Genomic DNA, 25,702 nt, shown 5'->3' on the forward strand with positions numbered 1-25,702 from the left:
TCTCGGGCGGACCCGATAAGGCAAGTCGGAAGCGAGGGACTCGGGACCCTTAAGTAAGGAGGCTATGCAGGCACCGAAATGCCGAAGTTACCCAGCCACGAGGGCTGCGGCTGCACAAGTCTTACAGGCGTCGGGGATCTTCGCTGATGAGCCAGGAGCCGGAAGAAAAGGAGTTGCTAGCCGGCGACCAGTGATGAATAGTTCGTAGTGATCCAAGCCTGGATCAGTGATCGATGATACCTGAAAGCAGAGGGGACCAAGTTCGTACTACTAGCCAGTAGTCAGAGGGTACCAGGAAGGCACCGGATGGCCGTCACCTCGACTAGATGAGTGGGCGACGCTAGGCTCTGCAGTCTCACGGACCAGGAGGCGTTGTCGGCAACCAGGATGGAGGTGCGAGCTGTCCCACGAAGGTTGATGCTGTCGGCGTCGCTGGGCCCAGGATTGGGGCAACAAGCCTTGGCAGATTTCAGGGCCACGTGGTAGGCCTAAAATGGCATCTTGAGTGGACCAGGAGGGTCCGGGGTGCTCCTCTCGTAAAAGGGAGCCAAGGCTGATTTGGTGCAACCAGATCAACAGCGTTGGTTGTCGGATGTCGTCAAAGGAGGTCACAAGCCAGCGGCTAGTAACCAGACAGCGGGCTGAACGGCAAAGCAGAAGGGCCCCACGCAGATCGTGGAGATGCTGGGAGACTGCACTTCGATGCTGGAGCTGCTCAGGGTCAGGGCTTCTCGGACCCCAGAGCACTCACCAGAGGATTCCTGCGGTGATCGTGCTGGTTTAAGAAAGCGTGCAGGTTTTGATGATGGCCGGTCCCTCGAGGTCTCATCGCACCCACAGATCTCAGCTGAGCTGACGATGTGGGTAGAGGTCAGAGGTGCCAGGGAAGCCGGTTCTCGTCGAGCTGGGTCGTCGGATTCCTGAGGAAGGACTTGCAGCAAACCGCAGAGTACTTAGATGGTGCCCGCTGGTGCAGGGTGACTACTCCTTAGCCACAAGGGAGAAATCTTTCGTAGAAAGTATTCTTGATTCAAAGATGATCTAATTTGGAAGGGTCCCCGCTCCGGCCTTTATCCTAAAGAAAGGGGTGGGTACATGACTAGGTCCTGCCCTAGGGGTGGGACCAGGAAGGGGGGTAGTTACACCCCTCTCCCCTGCCGGACTTTCCCCAGGTCAGGGGCCGCGCGCCCCTGGAACTGGTTCTAGCCGGCAGATGCGTAGTGAGCACCGGGGTGCCACTCCGCAGTCACCTTCTCGCAAAAGCCCTACCTACCCAGAATACACAAAACCCTGTCTGGGATGGTGCGAACACCGCCCCTGACAGGAAACCCTTTGTCCAAGCTCTCCTCGCTGGAAGGACTCCCAGCAGCAGGAGGTCAGACTCGTGTCTGTGGTGGCAGCGTCCATTTTGTGGAGCTGAGGCTTCAGTTAACTTTAACCGGGGTTCACAGTTACGTACATGTCGTGTCCCTCTAGAAGGGCGGAATGCTAACCTCGTCGCCAGAATTGGTGAGGGGGCAGCATCCCGATTCGTATGACACCTTACTCGACATGTCTTGATAACGCTATACCGAAGTTACCGATGTGATACGCGTTATCATGGAACAGCCATTGGGTCTTGGTTCCGCAAGCTGCAACTGGGCTCGGCTCGTGCCAGAGCCCAATTCACACGGTTCCATGCACTCTGCCTTCAGGATTGTCAAGGCCTGCCATAGGAGTGACTGATAGGAACTCGGGTGTCCATTGTAAGGTTAGATATAGGGATACTATACCTAAAGCAACGAGCGAGTACGCCACGTTGCCCCAGCTGTCGTGCAGCCAGTTGTGTCAGATTTAGCTGGCCATCCGGGGGTGGCATAATACATGCTTCAGCCCCTGGTAGGCCCTGGGTACACCGATGCCCTGAGTTACAGGGTCTGACAAGGTGGCCCAGTTCCAATTGGGTAATGCACTTAAGGTACACACATCAATTTAGTGAGAGAACAGCTAGGCTGTGGGTCTGATTAGCAGGCCCGCAGCCCGAGAAAGTCGTAAACCAGTGAAACAAAAGCAAAAAGTCTGGGTGATCATAGGATTGCAGACCCTACTCTCCTACACCCAATACAAAGGCTGGTAGTCTTGCCTCTTTAATCCACCGCCAGACAATCCATGGCATTTTATCTAACTCTTGCACGCCCTGCTTTCTCTCTTTGTGGTGGTCTTTCCTATCTTTCTCTTCCTCACTCCTTCCATCCATTTTGTGTGTTTTTTTCCTCTCTGTAAAGGACTGATGCGGAAAAATAAGTGCCTGTCCCCATAAGTAAGTGCCTTTGGCAATCAATGGCTCAAATTAAGTGCTGATTGCACAACCCACAAACAAACTTTAGGAAAGTATTCCACTATGTTTAGGAATCGCAGCTGTGCAGGGGTATGTCTTAGTAGATATGGCACGGTTTTGCTCTCTCCCTTTGACACATCGCCCTGCAACTTTGCTTGCGTCACTGCATAGTGTTACTTCTTTGTAAATTGACCCAGTAGATTCTGCCATTTTGCTCTTAAAAGCACTATATAAACAGCATTTACAATTTTTAGTATGTCTGATAGTTTCCTTAAGACTCTGATATTTTATGTTTATTTACCTTGCCTTTACGCCAATGAATTAGATGATTTTCCATGAACCTGCCGTCTTCCATTTCTCCCCAGTATATCATTCTGTTTGTCGGGAAGGTGCTTACTGGTCAGATGCAGGAGGTGAACGACGTCCGAGAATATGATATTGACGAGAGTGAGGAAATACAACCACTGCCCAAGAACGGGGGCTTCGGTCACAACAGCATCTACACAGAACAGTATGTACCAGTGCTTCATTTATTAAAAAATGAAATATATATAGTATGTATGTAGTGGCCCCAAAGGGTTGCTATGGGGAAATTCCTGCTCATGGGGAGGATAGTTATGTTTTTCTGAAGATAGATCTCTACTTTTGCAGGAGGGGTGGGGGGCATTTTGAGCCATGCTTTTTTCTTATAACATAGCCCCATCATGGCCGCGGGAGTGGCTTCAGGAAACAAATGCCTGGTGGCTAGCGTGGAAGAAGTGGTACATGGTATGGCTTTACGTGTTCATAGCCTATTGTTGTGGAATTCCTGGGTGTAGGAGGCTGGCTTAGTATATAACGCCCACTTATTTTTAATTTTTATTTTAGAGCCACAAACGAAAATAAATTGAAATAAATTACATGGACAGAAGATTTCTTGAACTTTATACCAATAATGATCATAAACCGAAAGAAAAAATAAAACCAGAGAACAGAGCCAGAAAACGTAAAGAAGCATGCACGAAGAACAGAAACAGCCACATTGTAGTTTAAAAAAAATAGAGATTATACTCTCAATCCCATTGAAGTCAAGGCCATGTCCTTTCAAATTCACGCCAAGACTGAGGGCCTGTAGCTTTAGCGAACGTCATCTCCATTTCGTAGCTATCTCTGAATAAACCCCAGAATTCATTAACACTTGGACCCATGCTCTGGATCCAGGAACGAGCTATACATAGATGAGCACAAGCTGATACGATAGAAGCAAAGGATTTAATAAGACAGTCTGAGAAAATTCCCAGGGCAAGCTTTCTCTCAGTGACCACAATATCGTACCCGTCCCAAATTGCGAGAGCGAGGATGATAACGCCCCAAAATTCCTTCAGTTTAGGACACGAAAAGAACATATGGCATAGATCCACGGCAAATTCCTGACATTTCGGACAGTATGATTTAGTATTGTATGAGCTAATAGCCCATTTAGATATTCGCTCGGGAGTATAATAAAGCATAATAATTAGTCTTATTTGCTGGAGCTTCAGGTTAACTGAAGTTACTGCCGAATCTTTTGTTTCCAGAGATTCTTCAATCTCCTCCTTAGTGATATTGCAGTTAAAAATCAGACTTAATTTAGCCGCTATCTGTGTGCCATCGTCACTAACCCCCCCCCCTATTAGTTTCTGGTACGTTTTGCTGATGGCACCTCGTCTAGATGCCCCAAAAAATGCAGACAAAACCTCGGAAAAGGAGCCAGATAGCTCAAGCTCTAGCAAACCTCAGCCCCGAATAAGATAATCCCTGATTTGCAAGTACTTGAAAAAGTAGCACCCTGCACTAATCTGGACCGCCCTTATGGTGATTTTAGTGGTCTTATACAACCTTCGAAAGCTCTCTAACTGGTAGCTGTGGAGATCAGGCTTACTCCAGGAGGAGTATAAAGCAGCTTGTTTTAGCAGTACTAATCATATACTGTAGGTTAAGTGAAAAAGAACCACACAGTGTAGTTATAAAAAAAAAATGTATATGCATGTATTATAAGACACTCACTAACACATAACCATATCTCTTACCCGTAGATATAATACACACAAATGCTTTGGAAATGGACATATAAATAGCACAAATACACAGTGTTCCCCGGGGGGGGAGGGGGGGGGGGGGAACAAACCATATACTAAAATAGTGGAATGCGAACCATGAGCTAAGTTGAGAAGGGACCCAGAAGACGTAGAAGAGACAGAGACCCAAGGAACCAACCGAGGGGAGTATCTAGGAACCCCACTGAGGTCGCGGGCAGAGTGGGAACACGACCACGTGCTCAATTTAAGTCAATAGGTAGTCGTGGTTGCAGTTTTAAAGAAAAAGGACCCTTCCCAGCAGACCCCGATGAAATCCAGTGGAAGAAGGAAGGTTGGAGAGTAACCCCACCTGTGGATACCCCAGGAACCAGGATACCTACACCAGGGAAGCCAGGTGCATAAGTGCGAAGTGACGTCGGAAACCGCCGTAGACCACCATGTAGGACTTCAACGTAGGTGAAAGTCTGGTGGAACCCAAATGTGTATTCAAGAGGAGAGGTACCTGCAAGCAGAGGGGACAGAGCCTATGCCACTCAGGAGTGACCAGGAGGCACGGAAGACGAATGCCCACCAATGCCAGAGTTGATGGTGCCCTTGAAGTAGCAGCTCTGTGGACCAGACAACGCTGTGAAAGACCAAGAGCCATTCATGAGCTGTCCCACATCAGATGTCAAGAGCCAAAGGGTCAGTGTTAGGCAGGGGCACCAACAAGCCAAGGCAACCAACGTTGTTGTAGAAAAAGGTAGCGTGTCTGGAGCAGCAAGGTTTAAGTGACTCACCATGAGCAGGTAAATCAGAGCAGGCCCAGCGCAGGCAGGGAAGTCCACTGAAGCCAAAGAAGACCCTCAAGAGGACCCATGGGCCAGAGGCACAGGAGTCACGAGAGGAACCACGGGCCAGAGGCACAGGAGTCGCGAGAGGACCTACCGCGCCATTCTAAGTGGGGCCGAGGGCAGAAGGGCACAAAAGTGGGACAGAGGGCAGAAGGGCACAAAAGTGGGACAGAGGGCAGAAGGGGACAAAAAATGAGTGGGGCAGAAGGGCACATAAACGAGTGGTACAGAGGGCAGAAGGGCATAAAAGAAACGAGAGAGGGTGGCAGTGATTAACCAGGCCAAAAAAAAACGCAAACACGCAATGCGCCCCGCAAACACGCAAAAATAAAAAAAATTGCACAATTTGCGGATTTTGCGGATCGCGAATTCACGGATCGCGAATTCGCAAAATTCGCCCATGCTTAGGATGAAGGCCCACAGTATAAAGGATGTGGTGCAGGTGAAGATCTTGGCTGCAGGAGATGCTTGAGGCTGGCGCTTCTTTGAGGCCGAAGATCACTGGAGGAGAGAGTCAGCAGGCCTTGGCAACGGAAAGTCGATGCAGTGCACAGAGGTTCTGTTTCTGGGGTTCCAACGAGGGATACTGGCTTCAAACTCAGTGAGAAGAGAGTGCAGGCTGCGAGGAAGTTGCAGAACCACCACCTGTGTTGCTGAGACTTTTGGAGCCGTGGGAGCCCACGATCAGCAGACCGGTCAGCTGTGTGCAGTGCCTGCAGATGCAAGGGAGGGACTCTTTCACTCCAAGGGATATTCCTGCAGGTGTCTTGGATGTCCACAGGCCCTGTGACGAACATGTATGGAGCACAGACGCTGCAGCAGACTTGCAGGACAACGCGACCCGGAGCAGCAGGAGTCTTCCCAGTTGCAGCCTCGGTTCCCAAAGCGAAGTCCAGCGAAGGTCAACAAGCTCAGAGGGTTGAAGTTTGTGATTTCTGATCCAAATCTTGTCCAAAAACGAATCTAGGGAGCCACCCACAGGTAAGTCCTTAAGTACCCAAAGGAAAGGGTTGATTTGATTCAGGGGTCCCTCCCAGAGGAGGGGCTGGACAGTGGGGAGGATTCTCCCATGTGTTTTGTTCAGTTTCTCGCCAGAGCGGGAGCCATCAGCTCCCTGAACTGGTTTCAACTGGAGTACGCAAGGAGAACACCAAGTGTGCCCTTCAAAGCAGTCTAGTGGCACTGGCAAGCACCGCCACCCTGTCCCAATACACTAAGTCCTATCTGGGAGGTTGTCACACCTTGAAATAGTAAACCGATTATCCTCCCTTCCCCCACTTGGCAGCAGAAAGGAAGAATCGTGTCTCTGGGCGGCAGCAGCCATAGGTTGCTGTCCGGGTCTAGAAGACTGGTACTGGGAGCACTAAGGGCCTCCCAGAGGAGATTCACAGTGCATGGACCATATGGGGGTAGGATTCCAACATGTTTGAAACCAAACACGACCGGGTTCATTACAGCAATTTTAGAGAGCCATTGCATAAGGACGCTTGGCCACTATGTATCTTAATGGCAGATGCGCTTACAACCCGGGAGAATAGACTCTGAAGGTTGTAGGGGTATCCTGCTCATGCAGGGGCACCCTCACACTTCGAAACGAGCACCCTGCCTTCAGGAGTGAAAGGCCTGCCTTAGGGGTGACTTCAAGACTCCAAGTGCAGTGACCTCAGATATAAGGAAACTAATCTTTCGTAAGTGGTGCTAGCACCAGCTTACCCAGGCTGCCATAACAGGCCTGCAGTCACAATTTGAGGGGGGTCTCTCAGGGGCGACATGCTACAGCCCATGGGAGACCCCTGGTGTACCTATGCCATGTGTACCTTAGAACCATATACTAGGGACTTACAATGGTACACCAGTAGTCAATCTGAAGTGTATCCAAGTACTGAACATTATAATTTTGGGAAGAAGCTCAGACTGAAGTCCTGATTAGCAGGATCCCAGTCAGACTGGTCAGCAAAACCTAATGACACCAGCAAACAGTGGGGGGAGGGGGGCATGAAAGCAGATCTTACACCAGGTGTTGGTTTGCACAAGAGTGATGTTCTCAGTTACTCCTCAGTGCATTTTGGTACCTTTCATGCCCACCCCCACCCCACGAATAAAGGAAACTGCCCCTGATGAAAGGAAAACATATTCCCGAAATGCATTGGGCTCCGGACTTCCTGAAATCTAAGCTACATGATCATTATTTGTATTTTTGATCTTTGTATTACTGGTAATATGAACTGATTGTAAAGATATACCAGTGTATAAATCCAGATGGAGAAATATTGAAAAAGTACACATGTATATGAATATGTACCACATTTATAGAAACAATTATGTAATTGCTTTCTTTACAAGGATTGTATTGATTCGCGATAAATGAATGTATGAAGAAGTAATTTACAGAGTCTATTGTTTGAGAATTTTTATATAACCAGTGGAATATAGTTTTCCAAGAAACAGTGCACACTGCTTGCAGGCGGGTGTCTGCATCTTTACATTGTATACTGACTGTGTAGCCAACACATGTACGTAATGTAGCACCCTTTAGCTTATTAAATTCAATTATTAAGTTGGGATTTGACTAAAAATCAGTTTCCAAATTTTTTCTATATTAACACCATGCGCGCGGCGGCTTTTCCCGCTGCGCGCTGACTTTTTAAAAAGCCCCGCGTTACATGACGAGCTCAGCTTGTCATGAGCATACGAGAACCGTAACTCATGACGAGCTGAGCTCGTCATGAGCATCGAAGGGGTTAAAACCTGGAACATTCGAAATTGTTATTCCAACTGTGGTGGTGTTGATCTTATTGAGAAGATACCAAAATTCCAGAAAAACCTTGAAAAAGTATTTTATTGGGGAAATATAGCTTTCACTAGGAAAGCCGAACCCACATCAGTTCGTGGTTCTGAAACAAGATCATTGATCTCAGGTAAATAACTGAAATTCACATAACAGGGAACCTTAGCCGGGCTTTTCCAATCACCCTACCAGTTGAAATAATTCCCATGAGGTAGGTGTGCTTCAGAAGTAGTAGGTTACTTGCCAATAGGTTAAACAGTGCGTTACCAGTCATTACATACTTTGCGCGTCAAAGCTCCATATAGGCCGCTTTTTAGCAGGCGAATACCTAGGGCATAGGAGTAAAGTAGGCACAAGGAGACCCTAGGGCGCAGAGACCCCAACCCTCCAGGAGGTCTCCTCACTCCAAGATCTCTGTATAACAGAATGGTGCCCCGATTCTCAGGAAGGCATGGCCACATTTTTCAGTGACCCTGGAGGTGTTTACTCATGCCTCAAAGTCATTGCCATTTGAGATTACCCTGCTTAAATATTTTATACATGGAAGACTAACATTTCTTTCCTTCACTTTTAGGAAAGTGTTTAAGAATGGGATTGTGAAGGACAAGCAGTTATAAGGCAGAGCGGAACCGAAGAGTACAGGATGGGCATGCAGACGACTCCTTCCCGTCCGGCAAGGTCGACATGAAGTCAAGGAAAATAAAGGTCGAGGGCAGAAGGAAGGACACCTGAAATCAAATAGTCATCTTCCATCATGGCTCACTGGGTGACCGCTCACTTTTTCAATAACGAGATGCTTAGAGGTCGACTTAATGTTTCTCAGTCAGCTTCTGTATATCCAGCCCCATTCATGGTCTTCTGTCTGCCAAAAGCCTCATAAGTTGTGCCATGCTAGATTCCTGTTGCAATAATGCTGCTGTGCCAGGCCATCACTTTGGAGCAGGGGACTCTTTGTACTTTCTTCTGCACCCTTCTACATTATTTTTGCATGAACCATCACAAGTCTGATATTTGAGGTGGTCAAACCGCGAGATACAAGGACCCAGAGCAGACTCCGTGGTCAGATGGAGAATTATGAAGCCCACATGGTGAGAGGGTGAAGACCCCATAGGATTCAAGAGACAGAGGGAGATGCATCTGGTCTACAAGGTCAGACGGACCAGACCGGACTCTCGAGGGAGTCCCCAAGGACCGAGGCCAGCAGAAGGCTCATGAGGACTTGAGGGACCAGACCCAACAGAACTGACAGAGACCCAAGAAACTCCGCGGCTACAGGGAAATACTTCAGGTCTGTAGAAACGAAGGGAGCAAAACAAACCAGGAAAGCCTGGTCGAAAGCCAGCCCCACGAGGAAACCAGGGGTCATTTTATGGTTTTTGTGACGGAGGAGGGAGATTTTGATAATCTTAATTTTGTCTTTCTCCATCAGCCCTTCTTTCGAAACCTACAATAAGGCACAATTAAAAAAGGGTGACCATCTGGTCTTGTCTTATTTATACTAACATAAAATTACCATTTGTTGGAGGGGAGTTTAAAGGGTGGGGTTTGGAGAATCAGTGCAGGATGGAGCCTGTAAAGTTTTTCTTCACACAAACCATTCTAGGTCCTGGGCTTCATCACTGAAAAAAATTGAAATTGAAGTTACACAGCAGTTTCGGGATTTAAAGATATCCTAGTTTGTGCAAAATAATGATTTTTCTGTGGTATCTCTTGCACTTGCTGTGTTCACTCGCTGCAATAATGGATGGCACATACCAGGCCTCTGTACAACAATGTCCATAAACATTTAGGCCCTTCCATGCTGATGACGAACCCCAGCCGTCATGCACTACGGTGCTCGTGTGCTGATGACGGCTGGGGTTCGTCACGGCCCGCCCCTGTCGTGCTGTTTACAGCACACCAGGGGAATCGCGGCCGCATGGAAAGGGTTAAAAGAATCTTCCAATGAGTTATCCCCTCTAGAACTGCTGCCCACAACATCTACACCACAAGCACAGTCACTAGAGGAACCTGATTAAGCCAACTTGACGCACACCGTGCCAGTCAGAAACATCAAGCAGCGTACCATCAACTGTGCAACAATACTAGACAACGCTGCAGTAAGAAAGATGAAGACATTTGTTTTAACCTATCTCTTCCCTCCCATCCCCTCCCTTGACCTTGAAGCTATCCAAGTCTTCAAGGTCTTAAGACAACAAAGTAGGATCGGATAAAGTCCTTACCAGAACTACAGCAGTAAAGCTCCATGCCAAAAAGAGGAACACATGCCTGGCACAAGCACCCTGTGCGATACACACCACCCTCCTTCAAGCAAGTTTGTAAAGCGACTTATTCTGCAGGACCCCAAGATGCCAATCAGCGCTACTTTACCCACTCAAACGTCTTAAATCAAATGTGCGCCAATGAAGCATCAGCTTGCAACAGAATTGTCATTTCAGAACCCATGTTAGATAGTGACCCAGTTTACCCCCAGTTTACCCCCAGAACAGCAGTTTTCTGTTAATGTGTCCAGCCCACCAAATGCTAGACTACGCAAGTTGGATTTCAGCATTGACAGAAAATACTAGGAGTTTATTCTTAAGGCAACGTGTACCAGGTACCTGGTGTATCACCTGTTTCTAGGAAGGACACGAGTCCTAGGCTGGTCTACAGATCATTTTTTCCAGTACATGACCTGGAATTCTACAGTCCCAGGAGGAACAAGAGGCATGGGTAACAGTCTCTCCTACCAAGCATCTGCAAGAACTAAGACGGGAATGAAGTTGTGGTATTTAAAGATGTTCTATAAGCCCCTACCAGTGACACTGCCACCATGAGCTGGAGGGGTGTTGCGGCAGCAACATCACCTGGAGTGCGTGGTCTGTTTGACCAGGGTCAGACCTCTAAGGTGCCTTGTGAAATACTGCCTGTCCAGGTGTTGCAGGAACTCAGAGGCCAGAAAGATGCGTTCAATGCAGTAGGAGACCAAGCCCCTCATTCCGCCCCTGGTCACCAGGTGTGGCACACAAACCCTACACAAAATCCACTTCCTGGCAGCCTTAGAGTAAGGTTCCCAAGTCCTGCTGGGGATGCAGTCTTGCTATGGCAGGCACCGCTCGTGATCAAGGAACTTTTCCGAAAGGAACACCAGGGAAACGAAAACATAATGGAACTGCAAATAGAGCACCAACTCAACTCCCTCCCCTCCTCCACAACTAAAACCCGTTCTCATAGCCAGCTTGCATTGGGAGAAACTGAATTGAGAAGCAATTTAGTAAAATGTAGTCACTACCCATCACACAAAAGTGCTTTTTCCCCATTTTGTAAAGATGGCCCTAAACACTATTTGCAGACATTCAACCCACAGGAGAGCCCCCAGAGGAAACCTTGACCACCCTCTCCCCATTCTCAAAATGAGCACAGACACAATAATTCAGTTCAACACTTTATTTAGCAATAATGTAGAGCTGTGAAAGAAGACAAGGTCTGGCCACCAAAGATTTCCTCCAAGAGGCGTCCTGTGGGAGGAGCGTCACCTACAAGAAACAAGAACATGAGCGAGGACAGCCACCAGAGAGGTTGAAACATTCAAAAACAACTAAGACTATCAGATTCTTTACAAGTTTACTCCCTCTGCTGTAAACCAAGCCTGATCACTGCCCCGAGAGCTCATTTTACATGAACATTTCACCACCACATGTATACTTTCACCCCCTTGCTTTTTTAATCTTCTCATTCAAACTGGAGTTGCTGGGCCGCCCTTTGCAAGCAGACACTACAGCGCTTGGGAGCTGCATCATTCTTCTGAAGCCTACAACCCTACACGCAGACACCATTTAAGATCTATGGGAGTCTACCGCTAGGGAACATTTCCACATATGGGACCAGGTTTAAAGTTACCTTTTCCTGCTCTGAAAAGTTGGTGAGGAGGCAGTGTGTGCACCCTTTGATCTTCACATGGAAAGCTTCCTTATTTTCCTACAGCCTCAGAGCACTAACCAAGCGATGCAAACGAGACTTGTGCCAACAATTAAATATCGCCACCCCTCCTGGGTAACTTGACACAAGGTGAGCCTCCCCTCGCCATTTTAGACAGCTGCATAGTCTGGACCATTAAACCTTTAGATTTACCCTCCAAACCACCCGCTACTGCAAGACAGTAGGATCTGCCAGTCAGACCTGACACAGCACATCTGCTATTACTCACATATATTCTCATGGTACAGCAAGCTACTTTTTACCTCTTGATACACGTTCTATTCTCCAAGCCCCCCCCCCCCCCACCCAGTCCTCACAGCAACAGCATCTTACTCGTGCCAATCCACCACCACCTCACAGAAGGCAGTGATCCAAACTACCACGGCAAATATAAACACATGCGTAACATACTTTTGTAAAGTGCATGTTACATACACTTAAGGAACCAATAACTTACCTTTCATAGTGCAGGCAAAGTCAGATGCAATACCGGCCTTCACACAGCAGAGTGGACAACTGAGCAACACCAAGTCAGCTACAAAAGGCTGTAGAAAACAGTAAAACATTAGAATCTGAAACCACCATGTGCTCGGTTCAGAGTGCAACGGTAATTGGCAGAAAATAGACTACGTTTTGTAACAAGTCAAGAGGGTGATCGAAGGGCCAAAGACTCTGGGGTGCTCTCAGATGCCAGAACTCTAGGTGAGAGATCAGACCAATAGAAAATCTCAGTGGACAGTACTACAGCCAGTTGACCCCTGGGGCATCCCAAGGAAGATAGGTGTGCAACATGTGGTCAGATGGGGCTGCAGCTGTAGCACCAAAATCAGGCAAACTTTTTTAGAAAAGTGGTTACAAAATAGATTACGGTAAGAAAGCAGATTTGGAATAAAGGTGGAATATATAGAGAGAAGACAGGTAAGAGTCAGGATAAAGGCTTGTCAGTTACTGTGTAAACAAATTACACAATTTAAATGATTTCTTGGGTGGGTGTTACTAGCACCCAGAGTGGTATCCAAAATTAGATGCACACAGACCTCAGCAGCTATCCACTCATGTACATTAGCTGGAGAAGCAGCAGGCACCATTAGAAGCAATGAACAGGTGCTAGATCCACCATATTAAGATGGGCCTACAACAAGCAGGTACTACTGGTCTGAAGTGGCGCTCCCAGGGGCACATGTGTAAGCCCTCCAGTCCTTACTGCAGCAGTCAGTATTCTTAAAGTAAACAAAAAATAATTTTCCAGCAATAGTAAATATACATTTTCAAAACTATTCCTCAACTGGGATTGAATAGGGGGACAATTTCCCCATTGACAATATATTCTATTGCGGAAATAGAGCACTCTTTTCAACACAAAATATTGCTTAGTGATTTGTTTGTTAATTGAGGTACATAAAACACATGACTTACCTTTAATACTGCAGCTTGAATTTGATAGGATCCTAGCAGATAGTTGGGCAGCTTCACCACCATCTGTGCTTCAGGAATTTGGTGCAGCACCAAGACACAGAAGGATGGTCCTAAGGTAGTGGGAGATCTGTAATAGAAAAAGGACACATTGGTACAAAGCTCAAATGGAGAATCCATTATTTTCAGGTGGGAAAGTGACCTAAAGATTTATGGATACTGTACCAGCAATTAGGCCTTCCAGTCTCAAAGGTAGCAGCTCTCTGCCACAAGGGTTTCTCCTACTTGCTATGGATGTGTACTATGGATGAGAGTATATTTCACTGCGAGATGCCTGAATAGCGGCGTTCTGTACGGCCCTTGGGTGCCAAAATTCAGGCTATCTCGAGAGAGGTGACAGACCAGCGCCAATTTCCGCCACCTCTCTATAGAAGTCAGCACTGCAGTCGGTTCCCCACATGGTCACCCCCCCAAAATTCCATTGGTGGCCACATGGGGAGCCGGCTGCAGTGCTGAGTTCAGGCTTAAATAAAAGCCACTTTTTTTAATTTAGTTATCACATAATAGAATTAGAAGATATAAGGTAGAGATTAGAAGTAAGAAATAGGAAGGTAGAGAAAGTCGGAATAAAGAGAACAGAAGACAAGGGGAAAAAAACTGGCCAATTGCTCTAAAACAATATGAAAATGCTGTTGGTACTCAGTGGGTATCACAGACAACCACCTTAGTGGTACTCAACCACCAAATAATTTGAAACTAATGCCTAATGCAGACTAGGCTTCACTCACCATCCCTCATGGGACACTCAAATAGGATTTGTATAGCAAAGCCAATCACCCATAGGGTGTCCAGGCCCTAAGCTTCAGGGTGCTTGGGTGGCTTCAGTTGAATAGCCAGGTCTTGACTGAGCTCCTGGTGAGGGTGAAATCTGGATATGGAGGGAGGCGATTCCAGAAATTTGTGGCTAGGTAGGAGAAAGAGCGTCCTCTACTTTTGCTTTGGCAGATGCGAGGGGTGTTAGCAAACGAGACCAATTGCACAAGTCTGGAGGGTTGGTGAAATTCATGCATTGGTTGATGTATGCTGGTCCTTTGTTCAGGGATTTGTAGGCGCCAGTCAGAATCTTGACATCATGAATGGGGAGCTAGTGGAGTTTCTTCAGATGAAGTGTGATTGGAGTCCATCTTAGGAGGCAATGGGAGTCTGGTCAATGAGTTCTGAATAGTATACAGGGTGTTCAAATGTGTGGTAATTCCGGTATAAAGTGAGTTTCCATAGTCCAAGCAACTGGTAATGTGTGCATGAGCCACTGTCTGCTGGAGAGTTGGAGTAATTTAAAGATTTTTCCAGAGCATGTGCAGCATCAGGAAGCAGGCGGAGGACACAGATTTAGATTCTCCATGGTGAGTTTGCCGCCCAAGATGATGCAGAGATTTGAGGCATGGTCCCTGGGTATGGATAAAGTCCAAATTCTGCAGGCCACCAGGACCATTTGTACACAGAGGGGTTCACAACTAGTACTACAGTCTTGTCTGTGTTGAGCTTGAGGCAGTTAAGCATTCAGTTGGAAGATAGCAGCTTAAATGCTGGACCATGCACCCTTAACTGGCACATGCAAGTATTGCAGTCACCATGTTGCAACAAGACAACCATTAACTGCCACTGCAAATATAAGCAGCTCACATGAGCTGTCCAATATAAGGTCATTCGCAGGGAGCACAGGCAATTGCCATTCTGAACTAATGTGGCCATAGCCACTACATGATCAGAGGTAATAGCCAGAAACATCCATGGCTTGGTTAGCATCTGCATAAACGATTTTAGCCTCATCTTCAGGGTGAAGTTACAACCCAAATAAAATCTCTTCCTTCAAATGTTACAACCTCTGGGTTGTCTACTGGCTTCTGACAGGCAGGGCAGTATTTCACACGGACAGTTGTAGTAAACGAGCCCCAAAGTTGAAACGTTTTCCCACAAGAAGCTGCTTCACAACACCAGGTTTGACTTAAAGAGACCAAGGAGAAACTTGTTTTTTTTACATTGCCCTCAAAAATCCAAGTCAGCCTTTCTGCACTTCCATCTCCCTTATAGAAGCCTTGAAAATAGGGTGAATATAAAGTCTACTCCATTACCACTCCTAAGATAGCTGGACACTGCCATCCAGCATACAAAGCCATACCGGAAGGGCCGAGCACAGCTGCAAGTATATTCCACTTACAGGGTCTATTAGGAACAAGCGGGAACATAATTCCTGCACCGTCACCAAAATTCCCCCCACCCTAGTTTACAGGAGTTTCACCCTGGCACCACAAAGTTAGATCAGGTGAAGTGGGTGAAATGCTCTAGAGCAGCAGTATTACAGGTTGTTGAATGCCCTTCAACAGTTCTTCCAGGGGCAGAGACTACCAGCGAACTGCAATGTGCAGTCTGGATTAACGATTTAAGAATGCTGTGTAGGGACAAAGCCAACTCAACATAAATTACAGGAGGAGTGGGTCACTCGCTTATAATGACCCAGAAGCTATTGCTAGAAGACCTACAAGACATATGCAGGATGCTAAGGTCTTGCAGTGCCTCACACTCCTATTAGACAAACCACCAACACAACTTCCATCTTAAGCCACATTCGTATCGAGGTACTCACTAGACGAAACTGGTACATTTGCTTTTGCACCATCAATACCTGCATACCTAATTAACCCCATGCAGAGCAAAAAGTACAGGGATGTAGCTTCGGAGGTGGGAGGTTGAGGTGTTGCACCCCGTAATAAAAGTAGGCTTTGGTAAATAGTTGGGTACAGGTACGAAGTGTCTTGGATATCACAAGGAATGTTTATATACACAGAAAAAGTGTACTGTCCCTTTCTTGTTATTTGAAAGTCTTCAAAAATGTTGGTAAGCTTACAAAGCACTGTTTACTCTCACTTAGTTACCTACCAATCTGCATTCCTCTCCATTACCACTCCCCCTCTTATGCACCCAGTCCTATTATAATGTATTTTAACCATATACGTCCGCATGAACGTTGAAAAATCTGAAGTCCCCACTCAATCTTATTGCCAAACTACAACCCTGAGATGTGTGGATTAGAACAGGTACATTGTCCAGAACCCTGGTCTTCCTAATCTTCGATTCCTTTTATAGGAAAGTTGATACATTCTGGGCTTAGTTTCGCTGCCATTCCTGGAGATCAGTGCTCATGGGATAGGTCACGAGGACCGGTCCTTTGCAGTGGGCAAGTTGTACTTTTTCCCCCTTGTTAGGTCAGCTTCAGCCAGTCATGAAGGTCAGACACTGCACCCAAGGGCAAGGGCAAAGAAACATTAACAAGGTGGTAATAGCTGAACACGCAGCCTTCAGGACCCTCCATGGCACTAGTGAAGGTTAAGATTTCCAACTCTACAACCAAAATTGATGAATATAGGGAACCAAAGATAAAGGGACAACTCCCTCCAAAAAAGTTAACTCCTTACCACTAGGAGTATGCATGCGAACTTCAGATCCAAGTGATGAAGACCACTATTTCCTTTTAGTGGAAAGTGGATGCAAGGATCCCGTGTAAAGGCTGGCCCCTCACCCACAAGACTAGTGAAGGACTTCACTGGTAGTCACCAATTTCAATGTTTTGCAATTAGCAGATCGTTATATTTATTGACGCTAACTGGATACTCGTGAAGGGAACTTGTCTTGTCTGAGCTGGAAGGAGGGCACTCGCCAATTTAAATAAAAACTTGTCAAAACAATCACACTACTGTCACAAACTGGCAGTCAAAAAGGCTATTTGGGAGAAGGTTAATGGTTAACTATTGTACGTAAAAGACTAAGGGCCAGATGTAGGTAATTCCGTTTTACCGATTCTAAAAATAACGAATTTTACCGATTCGGTATTTTAAAAATGGAAAATGGGATGTAGCAAAAAAAATAAAAAAATAAAAAAAATTATATACATGAAGAATCGGTAAAAATTTCAGATTCGGTAAAATTAGGAATATCTGATTTGGTAATACTGAATCGGTAATTCCCATTCATTCCTATGGGCCTAGATGCCCATAGGAATGAATGGGAATTACTGATTCGGTATTTCCCGATTTGGTAAATACCGAATCGGAGATACAAAAAACAAGCAATTGAGCTAACAACCAATCACGTGCCTCCACCCCACCCCTGAACCAAGCAACAGAGGAACCAACCAATCCTGAGCATCCACCCCACCCAACAACCAGGAAGTGGCCACACCCTTGCAGGTGCAGACTAACTGAACATCCAGGAGAGCTGTGAGACACTGACTGGCTGTTCTGAGCTGAGCAGTGCAGAAGTGCAGGATGGATTCACAAGACTCCCAGAGAAAAGGTGCTGACCGGAAAAGAAAACTAAAGTTCAGCACAGGTGAACTGCAGGTGCTGGTGGAGGAGGTGGTAAAACACCACACCCGGCTGTTTGGAAAACAGTCTCTGCAGGTAGCAGAGGAATACCTGGCAGGGTATCCAGGCTAAAGTGAACGCCATAGGGGTGACTACAAGAGAAATGGATGACCTCAAGAAAAGATGGAATGATCTGCGGATCACTACTAAGAAGAAGTTGGCTTCACAGAGAAAAAGAGGCCAATGTCACAGGTGGAGGAAGGAACAGGACACCTGCCCTTACGGATCTTGAACAGCTAGTGGAGTCCACCCTGGAACCAGAGGGCATATTTGGGATTGGGGATGCCGACAGCTCAGCCCGAGCTGCAACAAAACAAGATAAGGGACACGTCCATAATTCCTCCACCCTTGCCTGTCTCCCTTCCCCAATGTGGCTGTGTGTTTCACACTCCAGTACAGGCTTTTGTATCCACCAACAATGCATCATGGGAGTGGTAGTCATTTCAACATACTTCAGTGCAGTCATCATGAAAGAATGTCAAGCATGCAACACACTACATTTAGAGGCAGTTGAGGACCATGAAATTGTGTGACTGAATTGTAATTTAATATTGAAATACACGGCGACAGCACCACTAAGCCAATGTCCATATCTGTCCACAGGAGAGTTATCGCGCAAGACTGTGCAGGAGAAGGAGAAGAGGGCACCCCAAAGGGAGAGGAGTGAGGATGGAACAAGGAGTGCAGGGCCCAGCACTGTAACACCTCTAGCACCCATTACACATGCAGCTGCCACACCAGAGGCAAGCTCTACACAACATCCTTCATCGCCTCTGCTCTATGACTCTCCACATTCACATTCTCCATCAGCAGCCTCAGAGGTGTCGGAAGTCTTCAGGCCCAGGAGGCATGATGTTCCCCCGCTACAAATCCTTGCTACCTCCTCTGATGAGGAAAGGGAGGATGTGAATCAAAATGAGTCAGTGGAGGCAAACATTGCTGGTCTTCAATCCACTCCTGTATCTGTGCACAGAGTCGCAAGACGCCGTAGGGTCCGGGAGGGAAGCACAAGTGGCCATGGTGACGGGGTCTTCTGTGGGCTGGAGGCCACGATGGTCAAGGTGCAGCGCCTGCAGGCAAAAGCAATTACTGCAGTACAAAGACAAATGCGCCACCTGAACAGTAACATGGATAACATGAACCAGGGCATCACCTCAATGGCGAATAGCATGAGTGACATGGCAGATGGGATGAGGGACATGTCCCAGTGTGTGATGTCACTTTGTGAAGAACTGCATGAAGACCGCACACAGAGGCGCAGGGAGAGGCAGTGCATGCAACATCAGACAAAGGCCATTAACAGTCTTGCAACAGCAACTTCCCGGTTATGTTGCCGTTCTGTTGCAATGCAGGAGGGACTGGTGCACTGCTGCACAGATCTTACAAGGGGAATGGGGAGAGTTACAACAGCTTCGGAAGTGCTGCTGACAAACCAGTCAGCCAACGCAGGAGATGAAAGTGTAGGGGACACTGATGACACCACCTGCAGGAGCAGCAGCAGCACCCTATACAGGACAATAGGAGGAGCCGCCAATGCCAAACTACAGGCCCTGGCTCAACAGCCAATGTTCAGTCCCAACCACAGGCCTCCCGTAGTGTTGTGCGTGGGCACAGACAGTAATGCTGCCCACACTCCAGAGGACATGTTAGGGTGAGGTAACCAGTGTCCGCCTAGTTAGGCTAGGCACAATTTGGACTACAAAGATGTGTCATTTAACATTAACCGTAGTACCCATTAAACTAAGTCTTTCACATTGAACCCCGGGCTGTGTACCCTTACTTAAAAATAGCTGCGTGTGATCTCTGCCAGTCTCATTCTCCCATCAGTAGCTGGCGGTACTCCTGCTGCAAAGGGCTCTGGCTGTTCAGTTCCATCATCAATGTCCTCATGATGTGTTAATTCCACTTCTGTGCCTTTCTTAGTGGCCAAGTTGTGCAGCATGGCATAGGTCGCAATGATTTTACAGCAGATGATAGGAGTATACTGCCGTGCACCTCCACTCTTGTGGACGCAGAGGAACCTGCTTTTTAAAAGTCCAAATGTGCGTTCAACAACGTTGTGTGTTGCTCTGTGTGCCACATTGTAACGTCTCACTCCTTGTAGATGGATTCAAGTAGGGGGTAAGGACAAAGGACCGCACAGCATAAGCGACATCGCCTAGGTGGAAGAGAAAGTGCCATGAGTTACATACTCAAAATACATTCAAGTGCATTATCTATCAGGATGTGTCAGTTATTTACCTAGCAGGTATCCTTCCCCAAAATCACCAGCAGCATGGCGTGTGTAGATCCCACTGTTCTGGAATATGTACAAGTTGTGGGTGCTCCCTGGGAATTTCGCCACAATGTCCGTTATGATGTTGCCAGCGTTGCATTTCACCTGCACATTGATTGAGTGGGTTGACTTCCGGTTCCTGTAAATGAGTTCTGTGGCTGCAGGTGGGCAGATTGGGATGTGGGTGCCATCTATACAACCTATGACGTGAGGGAACTGTGCCAGTTGATAGAACTCAGTTTTGGTCTTGAGCAGTTCCGCATGTGTGTCAGGGAAGCTGATGTAATTGTGCATTCTCTGCATCATGGCCTCCAGGAACTTACGGAAGAAACTGGACAGGCAGCTTTGGGACACCCCACCTACTGCAGCAATCACACTCTGGTAAATTCCAGATGCAAGTAGGTGTAGGCTACAGAGCACCTGCACATGGGGTGGGATGGCGTGCGCCCTTGGTGTTGGGTGCTCCAGTAGTGGGTGCAGGTCCCTGATCAAGTCCAGGATGGTTTGGGGGGGTAATCTGTACCTTTGTAATATCTCTGGCTCAGTTAGTTGGAAGAGCGTAATCCTCTGCCTGTAGACTTGCTCCTCCCTCATCCATACCATTTCTTATTTACCGATTCAGTACATTTTTTACTCCTACATCTCAAAAACACAATTCCGGTCGGTAAAGGCCGTAATGTCGGCTGTTACCGACCGGTAATTGCCTACCTACATCTGGCCCAAAATGAGAGCCATGTAGGATGTTTGAAGTCATGAAAAGCAGTCCCTCTACACTAGGCAGATAAGCAGGGTTTAGCTGGCAAAAATGATGTTGTACTACTCAGAAACCGTACTGTCCATCACCAAGATGAATAATGCAAGCTATAAAGTGTAGATTTAGGCCGCACAGAAGCCAAGAATTAAGATTAAATGGACTACATACTATGAACTACAGCACATCCTAAGAGTAGTGATAAGTGTTTTGATGTGGGGGGCTGGCTTGCTCACATGGGTGAGAGTTGGGTTGGCATCAGATTCTCTGATGAAGGCAGGAGCACAGTGAAAGGTAGACTGAACTGTTCCCTTCACTAGGAGGAAAAGTTCACCATTAAGCCAGAAGGTATCTCTCATCCCCCCCAATCACTTCCTTCTAAAGTCAGATTTTCTAGTCTCAAGAAATGTAGAGCTGAAAGTGGTCTGTGTTTTGGCCTAAACAGTTTGAAGGATACATGGAATTTGATGATAGAGTGAGATGGTCTGGTCTCTTATGCACAGAGATGGCCAGATTCATCTATTGAGAAGAAAGGAGGGGGGAGGGGGGGGGGGGGGGGGGGGGAGGTCGAGTAAGAACACTTTCTGGGAAAGTTGTATTTCATCGTACCTCACGCTACTATGAGTAAAATGCACCAGTAACATGAACGTTTTTTCCAGTTAGTTATTTTTGCAGTTTTCAGGCCTCCAACACCCCTCCCCTCCATGGGCGCACAGTTGCTGAGGTAGATTCACTCTGCATGTGTCCTTCCTATCCGTGTTCATGGAGTCTGGTTAGAAAGAGCCACATTGTAGTCTGTAACCGAAGACTCCTCCTTACGTGTCACAGTAAGCTTGGACCACATGGATCAGTTTCAGTACCAGGGTTGCCGGATTATTCAGGACTACGGTTTTAATGCCATCACTTAGTTCTTTCCTGAAAATGCTCTGCAAGGAGAGCGCCTCTTGAAGGCTGGCTAAACACGGAGAACCCCAGGCCTGGAGACATTGACTCTGTGGCAGTCACAAGGTTTCTCAGATTCACTTCTTTTGGAGAAATGAAAGTCATGGGCAGACCAATTTTGTGGATAGTCCACAATTCCCATAGGGAAAGAGCAGACTAATGGCTAAGAGAAAGCAACTCACTGACTTATCACAAGCTGCGGAGGAGAGGTCACTTGTGGAGTAATGTCCATAGGCAAAACCCACTAAAGAACAAGCCAAGTACTCCATGGCCCAGACTTCCATCAAAGGACAGACAGCCACAGAAACGGAGAGGCTGGGAACTGCAAATGCAAAGTTAACCGGCGTGTTACACTGCTGCAACAACCTAAAACAGAAGAACAAAAAAATTAAAGGAAATTCAAACTAGAACACCAGATCTTCCAAGCAGTCAACTCAATTTGGGGAAAAAGTGGACAAAGAAATTTCACTTGTGAAAATATGCAACTGTCTCATCAGATACATTTGCCCCCACATGCATCAACCTATTTAGGAAGTGCAAACTGTGCGAATCGGTAAATTCGGCTGTTTGCACTTCCTAAATAAGTTTTTGGGATGCATCATGCTATTTTGTGAAATTCGCTATTTTTAGCGATTTCCAAAAATGCGATTGCTTTTAAGGAATCGCAAATTTGCGATTCCTTAAAAGCAATGCATGATTGTTTTTCTAATTGCGAATTAGCAATTAAGAGGTGCAAATTACCACGAGGTTAAACCTCGTGATAATTTGCGAAAAGTTTTGAAAATGCTCAAAAATGCATTTTTTTAAACTTTCATGTTTAAGATACACATGTCCTTAGGACATGTGTGAAACATGCACCTCAAATTACATTTCTGGGGTGCGGGGGGGGGGGGTGCACCCTTGGAATGCATTAACAAATTGCGATTTTCAAAAAGAAAATCACAATTTGTTAAAGCCTTCCCATTGATCCCTATGTGCCTTTTGGCCCATAGGAATCAATGGGAATTGCGAATTCGCACTTTGAAATTCGCATAATATTTGCGATTCGGTAAAAATTGCGATTTTTATCGAATCGCAAATATTTTGCGAAAATATACATGCATCCCATTTTGCGAATTCCAAATTGCGATTCCCCATTTTTCGCAATTTGGAATTCGCAGAAGGCCGGGATGATGCATGTGGCCGTAAGCTTCTGAAAGGTTACAGGAGATCAAGAACCTGCTACAATCCTGTATGGAAACAGACATTACAATGCAGTACATCTTTAAAGGAAAAAAATGGCATTTCCACACCGCGCTCCCACTGAAACCCAAGACCACCCTCTCATAAACAGAGAGAATTGTGCCCCCTACACAAACATCTACCAAGTGAGGTCCCTTGTACTAGGATGGTGTTGGAACAGAACCCCAAAACGAGGAATATTTTTCTTACTAACAGCCCCTAGAACGTATCTGAAGGGCAGGTGCCTAGCCAGGAGACAGAGCGAACACCAACAGCTGCCATAAACTTTTCTGGGGCGCCGTCTCCCAAATTTATAGGCATCCCTCACCCGTGAAGCGCCACAACCAGAAATGACACGTCCTCTACCTGAACTCTGCTCTAAGCAGTCCGGACCCTTTGATAAATAACCTTTCAGCAGGAAACACCCTAATTTGTGCTCCATCCCAATAAACTAACATTGTTGCCTTACCATGAAGCCGCACTCCTGCGTTTCACGAATCAACGGGGGGGGGGGGGGGGGGGAGAGAAAGAGTCTTCTTCCACCTTTAACATCGGTTCCATCATCAAGCACTGCAAACTCAGGAGAAAAAAAACTGTCGTTATTTGCATTTGCAACAAGAGACAAAACAAAGCAATCTTTCAATTTCAATCATCTGCATTTCAGACTACCCCTAAATTCACTCTTCTCCTTGCAAAACGAAGTACAGCTGCACTGTGACAATAAATTAGAATTTAACGTACTAAAAGTGTATAGACAACTCAAGCTTTCCCAGACCGGTGCTTCCTTTCAAGGGAGCTTTTTTTTTCCAAGTGTCATCCCAGTTTCTTAAATGGAACGACAACTCTCAGAATACAGTCTTGTACCAAAAAGAAAGATACCTTGACGAGTCATCCAACTGGAACTACACTAATTTAAAAAAAATGTTTTGGGGAGGGAACAGAGAGAAGCATTTAGCGGTGGAGTAAACATACACATTTTTATAATAAACACCACAATACAAAATATACATTTAATCTCAAAACGGCCAGGGCTGAAACGCATAAAAACTAAACATCCGTATGTACAGAACAGAATAACGTTTACTTGAGAAGAATATATAAAACAAACATACCACGAACGCATCTCCGTAAACAGCTGTTTTCAGCATTCATCCGCGGCCTCCTGCGATAGGAGACGAACTTCAAATCCCTAAACGACAAATCATTACGAACACCAAAACCAGCCACCGAGAGCGTTCGGTAAGAAATAGAACTCAATAAAATTTGAAGAAAACCTAAACTGCACATACACAGTACTTGCTATAACAGAACCACAACTTCCAGAGCCCCAAAAAATAACAATAACGCTCTCACAACACACAAACAAACTCACCAGAACAAGCAGAGAGCAGCGGAGTTGAAATCTATAGTACAGGTGAGATAGGTGGTCACGTGGCCACCTTTGGACAAATCAGAGGCTCTCCGGTGATTACAGGCCACGCCTATTGCGAGCACGTGGCAGTCTCAGGGCGAATCCAAGGCTTCCCTGAGATCTTGGCGGGAGCGAGGAGGAGGAGGCAGACGGAGCTCGAGGGGATGGAGGCGGGTGGCCCATCCAGGTGTCACTGATTGGCTCCTGAGTGAGAGTGCGGGCTGTGATTGGCCACGTGGTATTTGAGTGATACAGCACCTGTCTTCTGGGTACCTGAGGGTAGGCGAAGTGCCATGGAAGTGGATATCTCTCCGGTCGGAGTAGGCTGTCCCTATCACTGAGGGCCTTTAACTCCTCCGATGGTTAATTTAAAATGGGGCGTGTCTCGTGCATAGTTTATTGACAGGGGATCTAAGGGAAGTAGCCCGGGAATGGAGTGAGAATATAACAAAGTGGGGGGTCGGGTTAGGGTTTTCACCTGTCACCTGCCTCTATTTCTTCAGCCCCTGATCGCTCTCATCCTGGACTTTTCTTTGACAGTCTGAGGCATTCTGGGAGTTGTAGTCTTGGTTCATCTGCATTACGCAGCACTGAACAAGGGTTAACCACGCTCTGTAAAAGGAAAGCTGGGTGTGCATTATTAGTGGGTGGCAGACTAAGATGGCAGGCAGCGACGTCTCAGCCCCCCCTCCCTTTTAGCAGCTATAGCGGTGGTGAGGTTCTTGATGGGCCTCTTCTGCCTGCAACCCGGCACACAAAGGTTCATAATTAATATGAGAGGGTGGGAGACGAAAGGATGGATTTAGAATCATGGAGGAATGGGGTGGAAGGGTGGATGGACACATGCTGAATGAGTGAAAGGCTGGGTGGATGGACGGATTGAAAGGATGGTTGAGTGAAAGGATGGCTGAGTAAAAGGATATATGTAATGATTGATCAGTGAAAGAATAGATGGATGAGTGAAAGGAAGAGTAGACAGTTGACTGTATGAAACAAGCATTTACAATGCAATGGTTTTGCCTTTGTTAAAGTTTGAGCTACTGGCATTGCTCTTGACAATATTTTTATTTATGTTTTTTTTAACATAAATAAATGGCATTGTCATTTACAATGCCACTAGCTTTATCTCTCGCAAATGACACACACAAACACCCACAGAGAGCCCCCCAACACACACTCAGAGGCCTCCCCACACACACACTCACACAGAGCCCCCCACACACACACCCACACAGAGCCACCCACACACACACCCACACAGAGCCCCCCACACACACAGCCACACAAAGCCCCCCCACACACCCACAGAGCCTCCC

The 25,702-nt window shown here is 46.7% G+C and overlaps 2 protein-coding genes across 4 annotated transcripts in view; one reads left to right on the top strand and one right to left on the bottom strand.

The window, feature by feature from the left end:
- CERS1 (ceramide synthase 1) overlaps nt 1–9,474 on the top strand; it is a 78,337-nt gene extending 68,863 nt beyond the window's left edge. The window contains exons 6-7 of the mRNA XM_086946912.1: nt 2,683–2,828; nt 8,570–9,474. Of these exons, the coding sequence (XP_086803038.1) occupies nt 2,683–2,828; nt 8,570–8,612 (189 nt within the window). The 3' untranslated portion in view covers nt 8,613–9,474. The remainder of the gene's footprint in view (nt 1–2,682; nt 2,829–8,569) is intronic.
- Nucleotides 9,475–11,416: 1,942 nt separating this feature from the next.
- LOC147673157 (uncharacterized) lies at nt 11,417–24,310 on the bottom strand. Of its 3 annotated transcripts, none has more exons than XM_086946913.1 (6): nt 24,088–24,310; nt 23,445–23,545; nt 21,937–22,120; nt 13,369–13,495; nt 12,410–12,497; nt 11,417–11,510 (listed from the first exon to the last, which is right to left on the bottom strand). In XM_086946913.1, exons 3-6 carry the CDS (start codon nt 21,984–21,986, stop codon nt 11,425–11,427), a joined length of 351 nt encoding a protein of 116 aa, XP_086803039.1. In that variant the 5' UTR covers nt 21,987–22,120; nt 23,445–23,545; nt 24,088–24,310; the 3' UTR covers nt 11,417–11,424. The 3 variants fall into 3 exon arrangements, 2 of the variants coding, with proteins under 2 accessions (XP_086803039.1, XP_086803040.1); XM_086946914.1 differs by having other exon boundaries at nt 23,445–23,552; XR_015302608.1 differs by lacking the exons at nt 21,937–22,120; nt 23,445–23,545; nt 24,088–24,310 and adding exons at nt 19,567–19,944; nt 20,028–21,339.
- Nucleotides 24,311–25,702: the final 1,392 nt, after the last annotated feature.

The sequence above is a fragment of the Lissotriton vulgaris genome, chromosome 12 (assembly GCF_964263255.1).
Source record: "Lissotriton vulgaris chromosome 12, aLisVul1.2, whole genome shotgun sequence".
Lineage (NCBI taxonomy): Eukaryota > Metazoa > Chordata > Amphibia > Caudata > Salamandridae > Lissotriton > Lissotriton vulgaris.